The 25,288-nt window shown below is 36.7% G+C and overlaps 1 protein-coding gene across 1 annotated transcript in view; it reads right to left on the reverse strand.

The window, feature by feature from the left end:
* Window positions 1-2,014: 2,014 nt before the first annotated feature.
* Window positions 2,015-25,288, reverse strand: part of NUP35 (nucleoporin 35kDa) — a 31,973-nt gene continuing 8,699 nt past the window's right edge. Inside the window, exons 4-9 of the mRNA XM_010859738.1 lie at window positions 24,535-24,595; window positions 10,002-10,143; window positions 7,195-7,264; window positions 6,322-6,450; window positions 3,628-3,792; window positions 2,015-2,659 (exon numbers count right to left, since the gene is read on the reverse strand). Of these exons, the coding sequence (XP_010858040.1) occupies window positions 2,582-2,659; window positions 3,628-3,792; window positions 6,322-6,450; window positions 7,195-7,264; window positions 10,002-10,143; window positions 24,535-24,595 (645 nt within the window). The 3' untranslated portion in view covers window positions 2,015-2,581. The remainder of the gene's footprint in view (window positions 2,660-3,627; window positions 3,793-6,321; window positions 6,451-7,194; window positions 7,265-10,001; window positions 10,144-24,534; window positions 24,596-25,288) is intronic.

Raw genomic sequence — 25,288 nt, forward strand, 5'->3', positions numbered from 1 at the left:
TCAATTCTTTGGCACTCAGCTTTCTTCACAGTCCAACTCTCACATCCATACATGACCACTGGAGAAACCACAGCCTTGACTAGACGGACCTTTGTTGGCAAAGTAATATCTCTGCTTTTCAATATACTATCTAGGTTGGTCATAACTTTTCTTCCAAGGAGTAAGCATCTTTTAATTTCATGGCTGCAATCACTATCTGCAGTGATTTTGGAGCCCAAAAAAATAGTCTGACACTGTTTCCCCTGTTTCCCCATCTATTTCCCATGAAGTGACGGGACCAGATCTTCGTTTTCTGAATGTTGAGCTTTAAGCCAAATTTTTCACTCTCCTCTTTCACTTTCATCAAGAGGCTTTTTAGTTCCTCTTCATTTTCTGCCATAAGGGTGGTGTCTTCACAGTAGTTTGCTGCAATTTAAAAAGGGTACCAAAACCTTCCACACAATGTGTTATTTTAGTTACTCTTTATATAAAGAAATATGCAGACTACCTAGATACATGTTCTGTGGTGAAATATTATGTCAATTAAAACCTCCTTTTTACACAGTGCCAGCTTGAGGTTTTCACTGGCCAAGGAGGATAATTTGAGTAAGACAATGTCTGCAAACAATTCAAACAATGAATTAAAAACAAAAAAAAAACTTAAAGCCATAAGTACATAGTGATACAAAAGGATAAAAAAAAACTTTGTTTTTTTAACCCAGAACAGCAGTAGAAGTTGCCAGGGTACCAAAAATTACTCTGAAAACTGATAAAGGAAACAAATTTAATATTTATCCTGGCATCCTGACATGAATATATTTCATGATAACCAAACAGCCCTAATGGATGGCCCAAAGTCATTCCATATGAAAAGAATTACAGCTAACAAATACAATAGGAATGAAAGAAAAGCATCATTTTACAAACCTTAATGAAATAACTGGTTCATACAAGTATCATTAATGCATGCTTTTTAAAATGTTATATAAAAAGTTAATGGCGACCTTTCCAACGATAGTGTCTGGCTTTAGCCCACGTGCCCAGTGACCAACCTCAGGATTATAAAAGTGGGACAACCAGAACTAAATGTCCCCTGGTTTAACATAAAGTATCCTATACTACCATCAAGTCTTCTTGCTCAAAAAAATGAGATCAGAATCTAATTAACCTTCCCTAGATACAACTTCCAGAGAAGGCAATGGCACCCCACTCCAGTACTTTTGCCTGGAAAATCCCATGGATGGAGGAGCCGGGTGGGCTGCAGTCCATGGGGTCACTAGAGTCGGACACGACTGAGCGACTTCACTTTCACTTTTCACTTTCATGCACTGGAGAAGGAAATGGCAACCCATTTCAGTGTTGTTGCCTGGAGAATCCCAGGGACGGAGGAGCCTGGTGGGCTGCCGTCTATGGGGTCACACAGAGTCGGACACGACTGAAGCAACTTAGCAGCAGCAGATACAACTTCTAGGATATGGGACAAATGATAGAATAAGTAAAACAAAAAAACTACTGATCAAATTCTGTCTGTGGGACTCTACAGAGGCAACTCACATGGTACTTTGAACAAGTCAAGGTGTACTGAACAGTAGAGAAGAGCAAGGAAACTCTAATTTAAACTTCAAGACACTCCAAACACAAAACCAAATACACTGTGTAGACGTGGTCTCAATAGTGACTCAAACCAACCAACTGTAAAATTCAAACAAAGTTTTGAAACAACTGGAAAACTTTTTTAAAGGACTAGATATTAGAACTTAAAAAATTATTCTTCTTTTAGGTGAGATACTGACATGGTAATTACATATGGAAATATTCTTTCTTTGATATAACCTCAAGTATTTAAAATCACATCTCAGATATACTTTAAACAAAAAGAGTGAGAGATTAAACTAGCATGGCAAAATAGTAGTGGTTACGTGGTTATTAAAGCTGGATTATAGGCAGATGAAGGTTCCTGACATATTTTCTCTATTTCTGCAAAGACTTCAAACTTTTTGTACTAATTAATAAATCACTCTCAAAAACTGCTCAATACATGTAATTGACAAGTTTATTATCAAGAAACTTCAGGTTTTTTAAAAGATTGCATTGGCTTTACAAGACTGAAAGATGATCACCCAGGACAGGACAATATAAACAAGGATAATTAAAATATTAAATACTATCTAAATTAATAAAAGACCCTAATTCAAACTGTTAATTATAATCTTTGTGTCTTGTTAGAAGCAGCTGTACAGTTACCCTTCATGAAATTCACCTCACCAACTTATGAAGACTACAAAGGCTCACTACAAACTCAATTATATAATTTACAGTAATCAATGAGTTTTTGCAGTTAATCACACACTATCACCAAAAGCCCCAAATCTTCTATACAAGGATTTGTTTCTTTAAAATGTACCTCAAGCATCTTTTAAAGTGCGAGCTACAATTTGCTATATTCTTAAAGAAAAAAGCTTCCAAAGGAAGTATGAGACAGCTATACGACGCTGTCGAGAGTGGTTATATAACTAACCGAAGAATCCCAGCAGCACCCTGCGAATTCTGTTTTAGTGTGGCAGTCTTCTCCTTTGTAGTTGGCATCTCAGCTCTTCCTACACTACCAGCCGAACATGTATTCCATTGCTTTGGATACAAGACTTTCATCTTTTTTTGGTGTTTGTCTGTCAGAAATCACCTATCAAAAAAACACACATACGTAAAACTGTACGGTTATGGTTTTAGTGTCAGAGTCCATTATAGAGTTAACAGCTAATTTTAAACTACCAAACACTAAAATGGATTTGTAGCACTGAATTGTATAATTAAAGATTAAAACACAGGCTTAGTTAGAAGATCCATATGCTTTTAAGAATGGCAAAATTATACTCCTTTGGCAAAGCAAGGTGCATCTGCTGCCCAATTAGTAAAATGAACAAACACTAAAGCGACAGGAGATGAGGACTTTAAAATGATGATTAAAAGAAAAAAAACTAAAAGGAAAAATTAAGCCAGTTGTAGAATGATTCCCAAATTTCAAGAGAAGTCCAACTGCTCTATTAAAGTGTCTTATTTGCTGTCTTAGGACTTGTCTCTGTAGCTGGGCAAGTTTAGAACCCCTGGCTAATTAAGCAGGAGATAATTATATCCTGAATGAGAATCATAATATTTCTAGTATTCTTCAATAAACATAATGAACTTTTCTTTTAAGCTTTTTTGAAATGGTTAAATTTTGAAATGGGAACTAGGCAATGTTTTCTTTTGATCACCAAAACTACTTCCAATCTAAGGTTTGTGATACCTTAGATTTAGTTATCAACTAATAGAGTTTTAACATTCTCTCACGCCAGAGATGTCCACAAGAAACTTTTTATGTATGCAAACGTAACTTAGAAAAAACTAAAATAACAACTCTCAAAATGTTTTTTAAAACGATAAAGATTTTTTTTTGAAAATTCAAGATAAATTTCCACTGGCCAAAACTGTAATTTGTAAAATAGAAAATTTAAAAACACAAAGTTTATTGGTTTCATCAAGGTAATCAACTTCAATAGGAAATATTTAATGGCATTTAATTGCATACAAATCAACCCAACGAAAAAGTTAAACAAACACACTATGCACTGCAGCCTTTAAAGTATGTTCTTTATCCAATCCTTAAAATACCTGATAGTCACTAGTAGAAGCTTTGTACGCTGTAGCCAGAGGTCTCATGGTAGAAATCCGAGGAGCACTTCCAGGCTGGGTTGGTGTACCTAAGGTTTTGATTGGTGGTGTGAAGGCGAGAGATGGAGATGACAAAGCACACCTGTCACTGTTTTCCATGACGCTCTGGAGAAAGAAAGAACTTCTGTTTACTAACATACTACATCTTACCCACTATTACATCCAAACAAAGCATCATTAAAAGAAGCATACTTTATTTGATCTAATTCACCTTTCAAATAATTTTAGACTTGATAAAACAATACCTGCTTCTTAGCTAGCATGAAATCTAATGCTCAAACAGAAATCTCACTTGAATGACCTCAAATATCTACTATCAACTCTCAAGAGTAAGACTCTCCTAACAAACACTATGGAGAAGGCAATGGCACCCCACTCCAGTACTTTTGCCTGGAAAATCCCATGGACGGAGAAGCCTGGTTGGCTGCAGTCCATGGGGTCGCTAAGAGTCGGACACGACTGAGCGCCTTCACTTTCACTTTTCACTTTCATGCATTGGAGGAGGAAATGGCAACCCACTCCAGTGTTCTTGCCTGGAGAATCCCAGGGACGGTGGAGCCTGATGGGCTGCCGTCTATGGGGTCGCACAGAGTCAGACACGACTGAAGCGACTTAGCAGCAGCAGCAGCAACAAACACTATGAAATCAGTAAGAAAGACAAGAGAATTTTGGGGGAAGTTGAGATGGGTAGGGGATCAAAGTCCAGTGCTATTTTATACCCAGTAACCCCAAATTTTCCTCTAGCCTCTACGATGATCTGTTACAGCACAATGTAATAATTACACAACTACTCAGCAATCCTAGATTGTAATAACAGGAGCCATGTCTAATTCATGCACTAATGTATATATATAAGTATCAAGCACAGTTCCTGGTAGGTAGAAGTTCACATATATTAAAGAATGATCATGATTTTACAAGAAAAGCATGATATTTTTACAAAGAAAAGTTTAAAGTGTACTCAGTTTATTTAAAAGTATATAAATATATGTCTGTTTGTGTATATGTGAGTCACTCAGTCACATCCAACTCAGTGCAACTCCATGGACTACAGCCCACCAAGCTACTCTGTCCATGGAATTCTCCAGGCAAGAATACAAGAGTGGGTAGCCTTTCCCTTCTCCAGGGGGATCTTTCTGACCCAGAGATGGAACCTGGATCTCCTGCACTGAAGACAGATTCTTTACTAACTGAGCCATGAGGGAAGCCCCATATAAACATTTAGTATTATTTAAGTATTTTAAAACAGAAATGACTAATAAAAGAGCTTCACCTTACAACAGCCAAGACATGGAAGCAACCTAAACATCCATTGACAGAGGAATGGATAGAGATGTGACATATATATACAATGAAGTATTACTCAGCCATTAAAAATGATGAAATAATGCCATTTACAGCAACACAGACACCCCTTGAGATTGTCATACTAAGTAAGTCACATAGAGAAAGATAAATATATGGTATCACCTATAAATGGAATTTTAAAAGATACAAATGAACTTAGAAAACAGAAAGATACTCACAGACTTAGAGAATCAACTTATGGTTGCTGGGATAAGGATGGGCAGAAGGGATCGTTATGGGGACTGACATAACCACACTGATATATTTAAAATGGACAATCAACATGGACGGACCTACTATATAACATAGGGAACGCCACTCAATATTATGTAACAATGTAAATGTGGAAAAAATTTGAAAAAGAACAAATACATGTTTATGTATAACTGAATCACTTTGCTATATACCTGAAACTATCACAATATTGTTAATCAACTATATTTCAATATAAAACAAAAAGTTAGGAACTCCCCTGGTGGCTCAGTGGCTACACTCTGCACTGAAAATGCAGAAGACTCAGGTTCACTCTCTGGTGTGGCAACTGGATCCCACGTGCTGCAACCAAGACTTGGAACAGCCAAATAAATAAAGACATGTTTTACGAAGTTTTAAAAAACATACATGTAAATAAATCTATTTGATATTACATTAAAAAAAAAGCTTCAGTCTTTCAAAAGGTAACCCTCAGTTACCGTTCAACGGCTTCCCTGGTGGCTCAGAGGTTAAAGCGTCTGCCTCCAATGCAGGAGACCCGGGTTCAATCCCTGGGTTGGAAGATCCCCTGGAGAAGGAAATGGCAACCCACTCCAATATTCTTGCCTGGAGAATCCCATGGATGGAGGAGCCTGGTGGGCTACAGTCCACGGGTTCGCAAAGAGTCGGACACAACTGAGCGACTTCACTTTCACTTTTCACCATTCCTATGGAATAGTTCATTCTGCAATAGCACCACTCCTTTAAAGTACTTGAATCTGACATTGCTTTGCACAAAAAAGGGAAGGGTTAAAAGACATAGAATGTAGGCCTCACCTTAACAACCCTGGGTAAGTTACCTAAGACCTCTTGACTACCTACAGAGTGAAGGGGTTAGGATATATTATGTCTAGAATATTGTGACTAAATATCTTTGACTTATCATCAAAGAGTGCTGTAACATCATCCATCACATTTTCAAAAACTAAGCAAAAGCAGTACAGTGAAGCAAAGTGACCCACCACCAATGTTAGTACTTAGTTCTGTGTTCTTCAGATAAATTAAGCTGTTTTCCTTACATCAGCAATAACTTACTTTATCTATACATGGTTTTACACCAATCATGATAGATTCTCCAAAAATTCTTCCATCTTTGCTTAAGGCTTTCCGGGCTTGCAGTTTAGATTGATAACGAATATGCATCCAATTTCCTGTGTTAGACATCTGCAAAAAATGAAGTTTTCTCTTAAATTAAAATATAAAGTATATAAAATTCAAATTTTCTATTAGAAAACAGAAACACACAAAAATAAATCTGCTTCTACTTTTTATCTGATGCCCTGTAAAAAGCTGTATACTAGAATTCAACAAAAATTCTATTTAAACAATTTCAGTATCTCTAATTCTTAAATCTCTTATATAAAGAATATGTAGCAAATATTCTCTACAAGCAAAGTAATTCTCAAAAGATAACTGTTTCTTACAAAAAGGTCTTATCTACACTTGCTATGAAATTTTTTTAAAACTGTATTCATCGATTTGATTTTTTGTAGGAATTAAACAAGTCAATCTGTAGCAACAAAGAAAAGATTTGTTATATATAATTTACTGTGCAAGGTAATTTAAAGAAAAAAAAAGGTCTCTGTAAAACTAAAGAAACTCTAAGAACTCAAAGTTAGAAATATCCTTTCGTTTACCCCAATAAAACAAGCTCAATTTGGAAAATTTGTCATAATCTTTTTTAAGAGACTGTTAACTATTTTTAAAAGGGGGGAAGCCTGAAACTCTCATTTATCTTCTCTATCTCTTTTTATCAAATACTATGCAACTTCCAACCTGTCAGACTCCAACAGATATATCCTTTGAAAATTTTAAAAAAGAAAGAAAAACTTTTAAGACATTCAGCAGCAAATTCACAGGTTATCTTTCCTCAGCTTAAATCCTGAACTGAAAAGAATTAAGACTTACCACATGTTTTAAGATATTCCCATATTGTGCAAATTGTAATAATATATAGGAAGCAGATGCCTGAGGAAACCTGGGGAAAAAAAACTTGCCCAATCAACATCAATAATGACGAATGCACATTAACTTACAAGCGTTTCAAGATAAACTCCCCCCAGCTGTCTAGTACATTAATAAGAGACCCTTGATCATTCTGCTTTCCTCTATTATTAGTTAAATCTATTCATTTGCCCATCACCCAAAAGCAAATTATGTTAAAATTAGTTCTGACTCAGCTACTTTTATCCATCTCCAAATTCCACCCCTGAAATCTCTAAAATTCAAGTCACAGTTCTGCATGTAACTTACTTTACGTGGGTATGTGTACGTGCATACATGCTTGTTGCGGGGGGTGGGGTATACTACCATGGTTATTATAGAGCAAAGAGCTTTACATTATACAGAGTCATATCAATATATACTGAGCACCACCTGAAAACTCAAAAATGTGCTCCTGAAACAAAAACTCAGAACTAGAATCAATGGTAAACAATCAATTAAAAAGATGGCTACCAAAATTTTAAATGGCCTTATCTCTGTATGGAAAATTCTAAGTGATTTTTACTTTCTTCTTCATAAAGTGCTGAATGCCTTGACTAACACAATGAGATATAACTTTGATAGTTCAAATAATACAACTATTTTCAACTTGAAAAACTGGAGTTTCCTTAACCAATAACTTCAGTTATCTGGAGCTTGAATTAGAAACTTAAAGGAAAAAATTTGAGTCATAAAAATAAATAAGAAACTTCACATATTAAAATCTATGTGACTAAAATACTGCATTCAAGATTGGAAATTTATTTTATGTTATGTAAGTTTGGATATAAGGTTTCTAACTCCAAAGAAAACAACAAAAAAGTCAGGGTGACTGCAAAGCAGGACTAAAAAATATCAAAACCAGAGAAATAATGTCTGCACTTGAGGGAGGCACTTGAGAAATAAAACATAAATCTAAGAGTCTAGGACCACTATGAGGAGAAACAGTCCAGTATTCTGTCAAAGAATCACCCTACTCAAGAGGGAGGGGAAAAATGTATACTTATGCCTGATTCACCCATTGTACGGCAGAAACAAACCCAACACTGTTAAGAAACCATCCTCCAATTAAATTTTTTTAAAAAAATCATTACCCTAAAACAATAAATGTTATTTCATGATGACCCTGAGTCAGAAGGAAAAAGTCAAATTATCAAAGGAAGAACATATATAATGTATTTTAACTGTACTTTTTAGCTGTACTTCCCTATAACCAAAAGATGATATTTTATCCCATAGGAAAAAAATGTTTCTGTTCTTGCAATTAAACTCATAAGCAGGGTTACTAAAATATAAAAGCAACAGAAAATATATGGGTGGGAAAGGTTAAGTCTTAAAAATGAAGGACTTACAGAAGTAGAATACTTCAATTAATTTACCCAACTACTTAGGAAGCTTAAAAGTGACACCATTACTACTAAACTTGAAGAAGACACGTGAGTGGACAGATACATTCAAAAACAGACAGACAAGCACTTCATGAGAGAATACAAAATTTTAAACACAAACACAGAAAAAAAAAAGCAGCAGCAGTCAGCCAGTGGCTATGGACGTAGGGCTGAGTGTGGGCTTTCTGGAGAACAAGGAAAAGCAATATGACCCTGCTTTTTACCTAAACAGAATCAGCAACAACAACTCTCTCTGGAAGGTGACACAAAACACAGGTGGCAGTAACTACCTCACAAGGAGAAAAACTGTAGCTGTTGGGGAAAAGGTAAGAAGGAAAACTTCACTCTAATCTTACACATCCCTCTGAATTTAAATAAATTGACTAAAGTACACTAATACTTACTGTGTGCACTGTTCTTCCTTCAAGCTCTTATGTTTTTGTATTTTTCACCCCAAAACTAAGTATAGTAATTAAGGTTCAGCAACAGTATGACATCACACTTTCAGAAACGAACCTTATGTAGTACTGTATAAACAATCACAGCCTGAAAATAAGAAACCTGGGTTTTTGCTGAAGCTTTACTGATAATTAGATATAAAGTCTCTGAGTAAATCACTTAATCTGTCTACCCCTTCAGTTTTTCATCTGTTCGTGATGCAGTATGATTTCTAAGATGCCTTAAAGTGCTTTTTTTGGATCTAAAAACCTATTCAAATGCATCCAGGACTGTCATGCACAGTTTCTATTAACGTTCGGTATTCTAGAATTAGTAAGTACCAATCCTGTGACATAGTACGCATATATATACAAATACAATTCAACTTGTTAGTTCAAAACTGGTAAAGTCCAATATAAACACAGACACAATTTCAATAAAGGAAGGGGCTTTCTAAGTCTAGTGGTTCAACCCGCTTCCAATATTCAGCAAATATGCTGAAGAGAAAATAATTTAAGAAAAGACAAACCGAAAAATGATGGAAAAACTATTAAAAATCAAAAAGCAATATACATGCTGAAATGTCAAGGGCTTCCCTTGTGGCTCAGCTGGTAAAGAACCTGCCTGCAATGCGGGAGACCTGGGTTCGATGCCTGGGTTGGGAAGATCCCCCGGAGAAGGGAAAGAAATGTCAAGAGAAGAAGAGAAGAATTGTCAAGGTGATATATATTGATGTCTGCAACTTGCCCTGAAATGTACCAACAATAACAAAAAAGATGAATTTAGGTGAATCTAGGTAGATAAATGAGTATCTGCTGTGCAACTATTTTAGTTTTTTTAAATATACTTGATAATATTCATCAGAAAACATTGTTGTTTTAAAGGTAAATTATCTAGAAACCTTACCCGAACACAGTCACCCAAGTGTCATCAAGGTGATCTTCAGATGTCAGAGAATCTCCTTGAGTATAAAAAGGATCCAACTGGGCAGGAGATAACGTTGTCTTTCGGGGTTGACCAATGTTTGCAGGACTAAACACACTTTGCCCTATATTAGTATATTTAGTAAGTTAGTTACCAATATAAACATTTTGGTTTATTTTAAATTAAAGTTTTAGTTTTAAATGGAAAAGTATATTAAAAGTTGGCAATTCCATAAATAATTCAAAATATACGCTGTACCCAAATCATAATTATTCTGAAGGAGATCAGCCCTGGGATTTCTTTGGAAGGAATGATGCTAAAGATGAAACTCCAGTACTTTGGCCACCTCATGTGAAGAGTTGACTCATTGGGAAAGACTCTGATGCTGGGAGGGATTGGGGGCAGGAGGAGAAGGGGACGACAGAGGATGAGATGGCTGGATGGCATCACTGACTCGATGGACATGAGTCTGGGTGAACCCCGGGAGTTGGTGATGGACAGGGAGGCCTGGCATGCTGCGATTCATGGGGTCGCAAAGAGTTGGACATGACTGAGTGACTGAACTGAACAGTTCAGATACAATGAGAGGAAACCATTAAAATTTGAGTGTAACTTATGACTTTGCAAATTTATTTTTTATTACAAATTTCTAAATGTTTTATTAATTTCCAGTTAAACCTACACCAGAAGGATCTCCAGTCAACCTCAAGGACTTCTGTTGGACTCATCTTCCAAACCCACCACTTTCATTATGGCACCTCTGCCTTAAAAATACTCAATTACTTCTCATTAGACAGTACAAAATCCAAACACCTTGGTCTCCACAATATCCGCTCAGTGACCCCATGAAGGAGGTATGCTAGGCCTCCCTGTCTATCACCAACTCCTGGAGTCCACCCAAACCCATGTCCATCGAGTCAGTAATGCCATCCAACCATCTCATCCTCTGACATCCCCTTCTCCTCCTGCCCTCAATCTTTCCCAGCATCAGGGTCTTTTCCAATGAGTCAGCTCTTTGCATCAAGTGGCCAAAGTATTGGAGTTTCAGCTTCAACATCAGTCCTTCCAATGAACACCCAGGACCGATTTCCCTTAGGATGGACTGGTTGGAGCTCCTTGCGGTCCAAGGGACTCTCAAAAGTCTTCTCCAACACCACAATTCAAAAGGATCAATATACTTCCAACCTTATTTTTCCAGTGTGCTCCTAAATAGTACTACCCTAGTCCCTAAGATGTGAATGCAGTTTTCTCTTATTCAGGATATTTCTATCTGAAATGTCTGATTCTATTTTTTCTTTTCTTATCCTTCAACAACTACAATTAATGAGTGCTTCATGTCCAACATGTCAAGCTAAACACTTTACATGTTCATTTTATTTCAGAAGCTCTGTCCTATTAAGACCACTTATTTCTGAGAAGCAGAGACTTTAAATGTACACTAAGGATCATTCCAGGTATTAAAGATAAAAAAAGTGACCAAGTTAGACCAAAGGGAGGGAAAAAAATCTCTAACAGTGCTTAATTTCTCATGGAAGAGAAACAAGCAAATACCTAGTATGTTAGAAAACAAAATCCTGTAAGAAAAAAATCATAATGCAGAGAAGAGTGATAAGGAATACATATGCAGATACATATTCCAAAATACATAAGGAACTCATACAATTCAACAGCAAAAAGCAAACAAAACAAAACCAATCCAATTAAAAAAAAAAATGGAAAGAGGAACTCAACAGACATTTTCCCAAAGACATACAAATGTCCACAGGTACAAAGACAGGTGCTCAATATCACTAATCATTAGGAAAATGCAAATCAAAACCAGAATGAGATATCTCATGGCTATTCATCAATGGCTATCATTTAAAAAAAAAAAAGAGATAAGGATAAGGACTTGGAGAAAAGGGAATCCTTATACACTGCTGGTGGGAATACAAGTTGGTACACACACTATGAAAAACAGTATAGAGGGTTCTCAAAAAAATTAAAAATAGAGCTACATATAATCCAGCAATCCCACTTCTGAGCATATAGCCCAGGAAAATGAAAGCAGGATCTCAGATATCTACACTCCCACGTTCACTGAAGCACTATTCACAACAGCCAAGATACGGATACAAAATAAAGGTCCATCAGTAGATAGATGGATAAAGATGCGCTCCGTAAGTCCAACGAAATGTCAGTCAGCCATTTAAAAGAACGAAGTCCTGCCATTTGCGACAATATGGATGGACCTTGAGTGCGTGACATTCAAGATGGTAAGTGAAAGAAGTCAGACCAATACTGTATCACCCCATTTATATGGGAGTGTAAAAGCGCAGAACTCACAGCAGTGGTTACCAGGGACTTGGGGATAGGGGATAAGGGGAGTTGTTCTGGTCAAAGGGTACAGTTGAATAAGCTCCGGGGATTTAAGTACAGCATGCTGATTATCACTAATAATACCAGATTACATACTTAAAAGCTGCTAAGAGAATAGAGTTTTCTCACCACAAAAAAAAAAAAAAAAAGAAACGGTAATTAAGTAATATGATGAAAAGTGTCAGCGAACACTAGGATCATTTTGTAATATATCAGTGTAGCAAATCAGCACATAGTATACAATTAAACTTGACTGTCAATTATAGCTCAATAATTCTGTAATGTTAGTTTCCCTCTATTATATTATATCCATCAATTAACCTGTAACAGTAGACTTAAACATTACTTCAAGAATCAAATGGAACATTAGATAGATAAGAACTCACAAAAGTTAACTATTTTAACAAGATATAAATTCAATACTATGAATGATGTACTTGGTACAATTATTATTTTGCATCAACAGCACAAACATATTCAGAGTCAAATCTAAAATAAAAGACTTCCAAGAATGATCTCCATTCTCTTGCCTCCAAGCAGTATCAAACCAAAACTACAGCCTCAACAGAATTAAAAGTCAAAGGCATCAATAAAGTAAAAACTGCAATGTAACAATGTGATTTAACTAAAGAGGAAAAATATGACCATTTACAAATTTCAAAGTTCTTAATTCTTTATGCCATGCAACATGAATTCCCTTACATCATCTGGACTCGTTTAGCAACCAGAATTAATCTAATTTAACACATTAATATAGCCTTTCCTTATGGAAAAAAGTAAATAATTTCAGATCACCTCAGATCTGCTAGGCTAATTAAGAAATCTATTTAATCAAAACACTATCCTAGCCCCTACTAGAAAATAAGAGATGCTCAAAACTGATTTTCTTATGTTCAGTTGTCAAGAAATCAGGCTAAAAACAATTTAGCAACCAGAAACTTTACAAATATTTAAATATTTTTACAACAGTAATCAAGCAAAAGAAGGTATGGAACAGTTATTATTAACTCTAGAGAAAACAAAAGGATATCCAAGAAGGACATGGAATTCTAGTATATTACATGGTTCAGTCTACAGATGTGCCTAATTTTAAAATTAAATTCATGCTTAAGAGAGACAATACAAAGTAAATAACTTAAAGAATGTTAAACTGCAGAGGATGCTAAAATACATTTGGTAACTTTTCTTTTTCCTAGCAATTATTCTTTTCTTCATCATCACAGAGGCATTTAAGAGGTATAAAATATTTCTAAAATAAGCCTGATTTAAAATGAGACACCCTACTTTAATAAGTGAGCTAATCAACCTACCAACTTTCCTGCTAGGAAATACAGAGAAGCACACAGACAGACAGTGCGCTCAGTCGTGTCCGAGTCTTGCAACGCCATGGACTGGAGCCTGCCAGGCTCCTCTGTCCATGGGATTCTTCCGGCAAGAATACTGGAGTGGGTTGCCATTTCCTTCTCCAGGGGATATTTCCGACCCGGGAATCGAACCCAGGTCTCCAGCATTGCAGGCAGATTCTTTACTGACTGGGGAGGGGGGTTGGTATAAGAACAAGAAAGCAAATAGAACAGGGTCAAAGAGTGGAATGATTAAGATTAATGGGGGCTCTAACTGGATCCATTTTGCCATGGCTCCCTGGCCCTCGCAGGCTCTCAACAATCACATGAGATTTTAGGAATGCACCACACAGAATTGATTAGTGAAAGGATATACCACATAGAACTGATTTGTTAAATATCACCCCTCCCTTACCCTCTGCCTCCAACATACTCCCTAGAGTACTACAGGCAGGGAAGACCTAAATAAACTATTGGGAGGAATCCCTAACACTTTTCCAGAGTAGAAAACAAAAGATAACCTTAAATAAGTTTAGTTTTTACTACAAAGACATGGCTTTAACACAATAAAAGAGATGGTAAAAAGGCATTTTAGTATAAAATCTAAAGCCAATTCAAAAATTTTATGTCCTGTATTACCATTAAGAAGGTACAATTTAGCTTTGCTATATCATGTAATAACCTTCAAGGAAGAAATTAAATGAAGGATAAAATAAGACAACCATTATGACCTTTAAAAATAAAACAAATCAAAATTAAGTCTCAAATAAGCAATCTAATTTTTGCCCCATCAACTACTCTGAAAAACATAAATCACTTATACATAATCTAAAACTATGTACATAACTTTAGCATAATTGCCCCCCACCTTGTTACTGTTTCATTGGTCCAGTAATTTTACTTCCTTTCAATCAGACTTCTGGTACCTGCAAGCAATGCTTTATAAAATGAAAAAGTGTGCTTATCAAACCACATCAAATTGTGTCTCCCTTGGTAAATCATTACTCAAACAGTCTTAAGATCAGACTGGAAGTGGAAGGCAAAAGAACTTATTACCTTTTATGAAAATGTCTTCAATTAAAGACCAGATTCCATTATTTCAAAACAGACCACTAACCTAAATGAAAGTAAGAGACAGAAAGAGTGGGAAATTTTAAATAGATACATGGGATATGAAACTTGGGAGAAAAAGAGGTCCCTGGCAGTGCTGTTACCTTCTTCGCATGAAACAATGTAGCACAACATATAAAAAGAATTTGGTCTCAGTCCAAAGAGACGTTTGGCCTTTCCAGGTTCCTGGGAGATAACCCCTATACCCCAGGAAATTTCCCCAGCCAGGAGAGTGTTTCTGTTATTTGTGGAAGGCCCCTCAACCTCAAGTGAGCCTGACAGTTCATGCTAACAAGGTGACTTTTAGTGAAGTAGGTCATGCCATAATGACCACCCATAAAGACCATTCACGTTAAAGGTCACCTCTGGGCAGAAGAAGGGATGGAGATTGAGTTTAGCCACTTGATCGACGATGCAATCATTTTTATGTGATGAAACTCCAATGGAAACTCAAGGCATGGAGGCTCCGTGAGCTTCCCTGCTTGCCAATACTCTGGGCGTAGTGCATGTGTCAACGCCAAGAGGATAACACGTCACGGCTCTTGCTTGGAACAGTCCCAGACTTCAGCCTAAGTAGCTCTTTCTTTAGAAGGTTCTCATCTGTATCTTTTCTATAATAAAACTAACTGTAAGTATTGCACTTTCAGTGGATCCTCAATCTGTCTAGTGAATTATCAGACCTTAGAGTGGGCTTGGGAAAGCCTGAATTTGCAGCCAGCAAGTCTGAAATGAAAGTGGCCCTGGGGACCCCTAAACTTACAGTCGGCACCTGAAGATACAGCAGTCTTGCAGGGACTGTATGCTCAGACTTGCAGTTTGACAAACGCATTGTACCCGGATGACTATAACAATATCCAAAATAGTACAACGAACTGAACACCAGTATTCATCTCCAGCATTTGTCAGGTACCTAATGACAATCACTCTGGGAAGTCCAAGCTTTTGGAGACCACAGAAGGTGTGAAACAGACTCCTGGTTGAAATCAAGGAAAACTAGTTTAAGAGAGTATATAATAAGGGATGAAAAGGCAAGGCCTTCCTCATCTTGTGCAGCTATTCCACCCCCAAAACACCAAGGTGTTAGTCCCCAAGGAAAAGAAACGTCAATACCTCAGGACTATGGCACCCCACTCCAGTACACTTGCCTGGAAAATCCCAGGGATGGGGGAGCCTGGTCGGCTGCCGTCTATGGGGTCGCACAGAGTTGGACATGACTGCAGTGACTTAGCAGCAGCAGCAGCAGGTGGGTCCCAGTCACAGTGGAGAATATATAGGAGACTAAGCGAAAATCTGCATATTGAAAAGAAGACTTCTCCCTTTCTACATTCAGAACAGCAGCTTAGACATTAATACCGAATATTAAAGAATTTTTCTTTGGGAAATTTAAGAGAAAGGACCTATATATACTGAAATCAGATATTTTTCCAACAAAAATTTATCTAACTGTCCAATGCTCCTATAGCAAAGCCCAAAAAGAGGCAGAATAACCTCTCTCCACTAATTTCCCCCTTCCTACCATTGTCAACACACACACACACAGACTCCAAGTAGCTATTTAGTGCCTCATTCAATATATATGCCTTCACTAAGAAAAGGTATAAGAGTAAAAAAAAAAAAAAGAAAAAGGAGAGAGGGAAAAAAAAAAGATCTAGAAGGAAACAGACAGTATGAACAGGAATAAAAGTCCAAGGTGAACTTCACTGGTAAGTTATTTTAACCATGAAACAAGACAGGATGCTACATTTTAAATACTTTAAGAGAACAGCAGCAAAAAAGATCATTGAATATTAAAATATCAAAATAAATTATTAGATGCACTGGAAATTGAGATTATGGACATCTTTCAGAAAGTATAATACAGATATACAAGACACTCTAACATAGAAAAAGTAGAAATTTAGAAATCTCTGCAGCACTCACACACAGAAGAAATTCCAGAGAGATAGAGAACACAGAAAACAGTGGGAAAGCTATTATCAAATATAAGGAAGTTTGCCAAAACCCAGGCTAAGTGTCTTGATTTAAAGGATCCACCAACTCCCCAGAAAGATAAAGTCCCAGACCAGGGCAGATTTGTGAAACTGAAAACACTAACCATACAGAGACCTTAAATTTTTTGAAACCAAGCCCCTACAACAGCTTAGGAACCATCACTGTGTCTGACTTCTGCAGAACACTGGAAGCCAGAAGACAAAGGAATGATGCCTCCAAAATTCCAATCTAGAACTCTATACTTGGCCAAACAAGCAACCCACTTACAAGGAAGGTAAAAAGCATTTCAAACTCAAGGTCTTAAAGTTTATTTCCCATGTAAGTTTTCCTAGAAAGGTACTCAAATATGTCCTTCACCAAAATGAGAAAATAAACTAAGAAAACATGTTAACTAGGAAAAATAGAGCAACTCTAGAAACTTGCTAAGGCAAATCCTGAGATAAGAGCTGTACACCAAGCTAATATAGGAAACAGCCAGAAGAGAAGCTGAGAATTAGACGTTCTCAGTTTAAAACAAACAAAAATGAAACTATGAGCATTTTTAAAAAGACACAGCATTAGAACAGTTGCTTAAAGGAAGCAAATGGCACATAGAAAATTAGACAAATGGAAAAAAGAAACATTATGAAAAATTAAAATTTTACAGGAAGGATAAATTATAATATACTACTTGATGCAACACTAAACAGCACTTATATAATCATAGTAATATAAAACACTGACAAAGGAATAAAGTTTGATATATTTCAATTATATTCAGATAATGCAGGGGAGATAATTATCAATTACCTTAAGATAAATATAGCAACTTTAAAAATGAAAATCAAGAATTAGCAATATAATTATATACAGCCAACTAAGTAATGGCCCTCCAGGATGGCTACATCCTAATCCCCAGAACGTGTGAATGTTACTTTACATAGCAAAAGAGATTATGCATTTAGGATTAAGGATCCTGAGATAGGAAGACTATGGAAGATTATTCAGGCGGACCCCCAATACATCCCGCAGTATCCTCACAAGAGATGTGATGTGATGATGGAAAAAGACTAGAGTGATACGGTACACTTTTAAGTTGAAAGAAGGGACCACAATCCAAAGAACATAGGTAACCACCAGAAACTGGAAAACACAAAACCAAAAAGCAGGGGAATGGATCCTCTCTAGGGCCTCCAGAAGGTAACCAGTCTTACCAACACCTTGACTGTAGCTCAATGAAACTGACTTTGGACTTCTGACTTCTAGAACTACAAGAAAATAAATCCAAACTGTTTTAAGTCACTGAACTTGTGGTAATATGTCATAGTGACAACAGATAGCTAATACAGCAACTTATTCAGGTAAGGGAAGCTAAATTCCAAAAGGAATAGCTCTAAGATCTGGACAGGCTAGTTCTGGAGGAATAAAGCTAAAGACTGCAGCATTTCATTATAGTACTGCATCTAAGTACTATGTGCTATTTTTAAACAATCTGCAATTATTACTTTGACTAAAACATAAGATATTATCCCACTAAAATTAGAGACCAATCAATGGTACTACGGCTACTTTGCCATGAAACTAAATAAATTTTGGTGATTAATTTAAAAAGTTAATGCCACAGGCAGAAAAATGGTCCCCCAAAGAGGTCTGTGTCCTAATACCCAGGAGTTGTGAATATGTTACATTTACATGGTAAAGAGAAATTAAGGATGCTATGGAATTAAGATTGCTAATCATCTCATCTTATACAAGAAGATTATGCTGGACTAATAGAATGAACCCAACAGAATCACAAAGGTCCTTAAATTACAAGGGGAAACAAATGATGTGAAATAAAGGCTCAACTAACCACTGCAGGCTTTGAAGTTGGTAAGAATGCATGAGCCAAGAAATATGGGCAGTTCTAAAAGCTGGAAAAGACAAGAAAACAAGATTCTCCCCTAGCACCTCTACAAAAGAATGGAGTCCTATTAATACTCTGACTTTAGCCCACTAAGACCTATTCCAGACTTCTGACTTCCAGAATTTTAAAGTAATAAATGAGTTATTTGAAACCACTATAATCTGTGTCAGCAGCAATAAGAAACTAATATAATCTAGATTAAGGCTAATTTTTACTCAATATATGAAAGAAAAACTATGCCACGCCAAGTTGGACACAAATATTCCAATCATCAGTGTTGGGATGTCATTGCCTCAAAACACTATATATATATAGGAGTTTCCTCTGTCTGCTGTAACAAACTACCACGAACTGAGTGGCTTAAAACAGCAGAAATGTATTCTCTCTTAAAGTTCTGGAAACCAGAAGTCTAAGAACAAGTTTTCAGCAGACTCTAACACCTGCTGAAGGCCAGCAATCAAAGAATTCCTTGCCTGCTGGCTCCTGTAGCTTCCAGAGATGCTGGTGACTTTTGTGTTAGAGAACACAAAGGTCCTCGCCATTTAAGAACCCTTGTGATTCTGTTGGGTTCACTCTATTAGTCCAGCATAATCTTCTTGTGTAAGATGAGATGATTAGCAATCTTAATTCCATAGCATCCTTAATTTCTCTTTACCATGTAATGTAACATATTCACAACTCCTGGGTATTAGGACACAGACATCTTTGGGGGACCATTTTTCTGCCTGTGGCGTTAACTTTTTAAAATTAATCACTAAAATTTATTTAGTTTCATGCTACAATACTTCAATGTTTGCCTCACTTCATATCATCTTCTCCTCTGTGTATCTCTCCTGTCTGTGCCAAATTTCTCTGTGCCACTAAGAACACTTGTGATTGGATTTAGGGCGCACTTGCATCCAGGTAATAACCAGGATTATCTTCCCCTCTTTTCCTCTCTCCTTAACTGTCCACTCTCCTTGAGAGATACCCCTCTCAAGATCCTTAAATTAATATGTTTTGGCCACAAAAAGCAGTACTCAGGGTTCCAGGAGTTAGAATGTGAACATGTCATTTTGGGGGCCACCATTCAACTCACTACAACTTACATCCATCAATCCATTCAGTCAACCAACATTTACTGATGTCCCTTTATACCCAGGTCTGTGACAGGTAAACAATGAAGGTATACAGAAGGAATCTCTGTCCTAAAGATCATAACCCAGTAATGGAGTAAGATAAGAGCCTAGCAGAGAGAGTTCTACAGGCTCACACTCAAGGAACAGCTAACCCAGATCAGAAAAAGAAGTGTCAGGGAAAAGCTACTCACAGAAAAACTAGTCCTTTATCTGCTCTTCTAGGAACACTATTTGAATTGAGTTCCTGGCATCAACAAAGGCAGCCAAAAATGGCTATAATCTAAACATCATACTTAATCTGTTAACAGTATGCTAACACAATTAGCTCAGTACATATAAATGCTATACTACTTGCAAAGGCTGACAAGTAAATGAAAGAACTTCTGAAGTAAAAAAAAAATTTTAATTAAAAATAGGATGAAAAATAGAGGAACACTTAAATAGCAGCAGAAGAAAACTGACCTGTGAGGATGGGGAAAGATAGGGCAAACATTCAGTATTCTTTACCAGAGGCAATAATGATTAAAAAGTTTCTGAAATTCTTTAATCTTGATTACCTACTTTGTTGTATGACCAAGGTTTTCCTGCACCAGAAATAAGATTTTAAAAGAGATTTTTAACCTCAGTTATAGAATTAAACGGAGAAGGCAATGGCACCCCACTCCAGTACTCTTGCCTGGAAAATCCCATGGATGGAGGAGCCTGGTTGGCTGCAGTCCATGGGGTTGCTAAGAGTCGGACACGAATGAGTGACTTCACTTTCACTTTCCACTTTCATGCATTGGAGAAGGAAATGGCAACCCACTCCAGTGTTCTTGCCTGGAGAATTCCAGGGTTGGGGGAGCCTGGTGGGCTGCCGTCTCTGGGGTCGCACTGAGTCAGACACGACTGAAGTGACTTAGCAGCAGCAGCAGCAGCATAGAATTAAAAACTAACCAAAATCTCCTTATTAGATACAAGTTCAGTTCAGTTCAGTCGCTCAGTCATGTCCGATTCTTTGCAACCTCATGGACTGCAGCACGCCAGGCCTCCCTGTCCATCACCAACTCCTGGAGCTTTAAACTCATGTATACAATGCCATGCTAAGTCACTTCAGTCGTGTCCAACCCTGTGCGACCCCATAGACGGCAGCCCACCAGGCTCCCCCGTCCCTGGGATTCTCCAGGCAAGAACACTGGAGTGGGTTGCCATTTCCTTCTCCAATGCATGAAAGTGAAAAGTGAAAGGGAAGTCGCTCAGTTGTGTCCGACTCTTAGCAACCCCATGGACTGTAGCGTACCAGGCTCCTCCATCCATGGGATATTCCAGGCAAGGGTACTGGAGTGGGGTGCCAGTGCCTTCTCCGAAAGACCTCAGCATAAACCAGCAATTCATATCATTAAGTCCTGTGATGTCTCTTTATAAAAGCTGTCAACCTCCGAAAGTTAAAATTTACAAATTATAGAAGTTTTCATGTATTTAACATTAAATGTAAGAGTTTAAAAAACGAAAGTCTACAAATTCTTCCTCAATTTTTTCAACTCTTTTATTCAATTTCTTCTTTAGTATCGACCATGCATCATAGTCCTCATGCCTACAACATGTTTTCAAAAGTATTCTTTTTCAAGAAGAAGCATTCTTTTTCACTTATGTCCCATTAAGACTTTCTATACATAAATTCTTTAAACTTAAAGGAGAAGCAGCTGTGGCTCCCAGTGGCCAATTTTATGACAGGGATATTTTCCTATCACAGTTTTTATATTTTCACATAATTCTAAAATTACAAGAAACTCATAGAAGTTACAGTATTAGAAAAAAAAGATTAACAAAAGGAAGTTTAATTAGCTTTAACCCTGTACTCTTCTACACGACAGCAATAAGAATATTATAATGTATGTTTTTAGACAACTAAGAAATGCTTTAAAACATATAACACATTACTTAAATTACGTGCTTTTGCATTTCCAAAGTCTCTGGAGTCGTTTACTGACTCAGCCAAACAATCACTATTATAGCAAACAGTCAAGTAGCAAGGTATTATCACACAACAAAGCACTGTCACCTACCTATTTGTTTGATCAGATTAAGACGGCTAAAACCTGAACTAATTCCCCTACAACATTTCACCTCAAGTATGTAACTGAAATAGAGGTGACATCCTAGATTTTTCACCATGATATGTGATGGAAATCTAAAGTCATCACCCCAAAGTTTCTGTCCCCCAGTTTTATTGGTTGGTAATTCAACCAAACTCTAATCCAAGTATTGCTGTGAAGGGATTTTACAGATAGAATTAGGTTATTTATCAGCTGATCTTAAAATAAAGAACTACTGTGGACTACTGCAATGAACCAAAGGAATCAAATGATCCCTTAACAGCAGCAGATGGCAGAAAAGTCAAATCAGAACTACAAGAGAACAGAGAGGTCAGAGAGACTCAAAGCATATAAAAAGACTTGATCTGCCATTGCGGCTTTTGAAGACAGAAAGAAAACCAGAAGCCAAAGAACAAGGGCAGCCTCTAGACGCTGAAAATAACCTCTGGCGACAGCTGGTAAAGAAACAGAGACTTCAGTCCTCCAACTGAATGCAACTGAATTTGGCCAACGACCTGGATGCAGATTCATCCACAGTTTCCAGAAAAGAACAGAGCCTTGCTAACATCTGAGCTCTAAAGAATCAAGCTCTGCCCGAGACATCTGACCACAGAAACTATGAGATAATAAACGTGTGTTGTTTTAAGCCATTAAGTTTGTGATAATTTGTTACAGCAAAAGTTTTTTAAAAATACAGATTCTGGTACCAAGTAGAATGCTGCTGTAATACCTCTAAGTGTGGACATACCGTTAGAATAGGGCAGTGGGTGGAGGCTGGAAGAACTTTGAGGAACATGGTAGAAATAGCATTGGACAAAGCAGTAGTAGAAATCTATACTTTAAAGAACACTGCCAGTGATGGCTCACACACTGCTTGAAGAAATCAAGATCTGGAGGATAAAAAGATCTGTTTGTCACTGGGTATTACTTTGTCAACCATTTTGCCTTTAAACAGGAGTGTTTAGCACATTTCGTTTACATAATTGTCCATTCAGTTCTTTTAAATCTACTGTCTTGCTATTGCTTCTTTCATTTCATCTGTTTCTGCTGTTGCTTCTCTTTTCCTCCTTTCCTGTCCTGTTTTATGTCTAAGCCACCCCCATCTCTCACCTGGGTTAAGGTAGTAGCCAACTATCTGATCTCCTTGCTTCCACCCTGTCCCTTACTCCAAAGTCTATTCACATCACAGGGGCAGTCTCATCCTATTTTTTTCTACCTTTTCTGGGTAAAGACCAAGTGCTATTAATACAATAACCCCCATTACCTCTCTGGCCTCATCTCCTATTATTCATCCCTCCCTCACTCCATTTCACACGAACTTCTTGACACGTATTTGAACACTCCAGACACAATCCCACCTCAGTGCCTTTGTACTTGCTTCTTCCTCTGTTTAGAAAACTTTCCCTAAACATTTTTGAGCAAATGTTAGTTTTCCATAACTATTTGTAGTAAGAATAATGCCCTCCCACCCCAGATGTCCATGTCCTTATCCCTAAAACCTAGGAATCTTACATTACATGGTAAAGGAAAATTAGGACTGCAGATGTTAATATTGCTAATCAGATGACATTACAAAAGGGAGATTATCCTGACTATCCAGAAGGGCTGGAAGTCTTCACCAGGGTCCTTAAAAGAGAAAGAGCAAGACTTGACATGAAGTAGAATGATCAGAAAGATACAATGTTGCTGGCTTTAAAGATGGAGGAAGAGGACCAGAAAGAAATGTGGGCAGCCTCTAGAAGATGGAAAAGGCAGAAAACGGATTCTTCCCCAGAGCCTCTATAAATTAACATGGGCTACCAATGCCTTGATTTTAGCCCATTGAGACCCATTTCAGATTTCTCACCTCCAGAACTGTAAAAATAATACACTGAATCATTTAAACCACTTTTAAGTTTATGGTAATATATTACGGCAGCAAAAGAAAACTAATACGCTACCTTAGTTATATAAGCCCTTATCTCCTACTTCCCTTTGCTGCTTAATTTTCCTCCACAAAATATACTACCTTCTAACAAACTATTTACTTTACTTATAAATGTAAATTTCATAAGTAAATGTAAGCTCCAAAAAGGCAAAGATTATCTATTTTTTTCAGTTTCCCAGGGCCTAGTACATGATTGTATGCCAAGTATTTGCTGAATGAACATTTGATAGATTATAAATATAAATACATAAATATGTTGGAAAAGCTGTGCTTATGATGATGCTGACAGTGACAGAAATACCATTAATCTTAAAGAAAAACGAGATATAATCAATGGCTATTTGTAGTCAATGACATTCATTACAGCTATGCATTAATATCTCTCAAAACATCTTTATTATTCAGTCTGCATTCCTCTTCTTCTCAATTGCAACTTATTTTTTAATTACAGTTTTAACAATTCAGGAGACACTAATACATAATTTTTTTAAATTCTTAATGCTTTTCAGTAGAATATCATAACCTTATCTGTAAGTTCAGGAAAGAACCAATATACAAATATTTCCTTCCTAAAGAAAGTTACTGACATTTGAGAAAGTCTCCAAGTTTGAAAAATAAGACAAAATTTTGGCAATTACCAACAAAGGTCTTACTACCTTCATTCAAAGAGTAAAAAATTGTCACTGGTATTGAAAGGCATTGCTTACCTGTTCCAGGAGTAGTTGTCACAACTCCAACAAGAGGACTCTGCATTACTGAAATGTTTGCCTAAGCAAAAACAGAAGAAAGTGTTCAGGTCAAATGCAAAGTTCTAACCATAAAATAAACACAATAAATGTTGAAGAACTTCATTCAACAGACAACTGAATGTTTACCAGGTACTGGCAATGCCTCTTATTAGCTCACAATTGAAGAGTACTTTCTAAGTTTGCTTGTTTTGTTGTTCATTTTTTTTTTTAAGTTGAACACTACTAATCTAAAAAGGCAGACTCGTTGGCATATTATAATGTTTAAAATAAGAAAAGCTGAACTAGGTAAAAAGACACTATTTTTATTAACAGTAACACTGCTATTTGTTTTTAGTATCTAAAATACAGTATTTGAAATAACAGATATAATGGTGATTCTTCAAATCATCAAAGTTCAAACTGAAAAACAGAAGTTGGCAAAACTGTATTCCTAAATTGACATTTACAAACCATGAAATAGTATAGATTCAAATCAGTCTACACAGTAAACAGCATATCTCTGCCTCTACTAGTAAAAAGTAACAAAAACTAGTTCCTTTAAATCTGAGAAAATTAAAGATTCAAGTAGTTGAAAAATCTTTCTATAAACAAAATAGAAAACAATAATAGCTAATCAAGAATGAGAAAGGCTCTTTCTCTAGAAGTAAACAGAGAAATTTTTTTAATAGATTCTGATTAAAGTAAGAAAATCTAAAATCTGGTTATTACCCAG

This window comes from Bison bison, unplaced genomic scaffold (assembly GCF_000754665.1).
Source record: "Bison bison bison isolate TAMUID 2011002044 unplaced genomic scaffold, Bison_UMD1.0 scf7180017864459, whole genome shotgun sequence".
Lineage (NCBI taxonomy): Eukaryota > Metazoa > Chordata > Mammalia > Artiodactyla > Bovidae > Bison > Bison bison.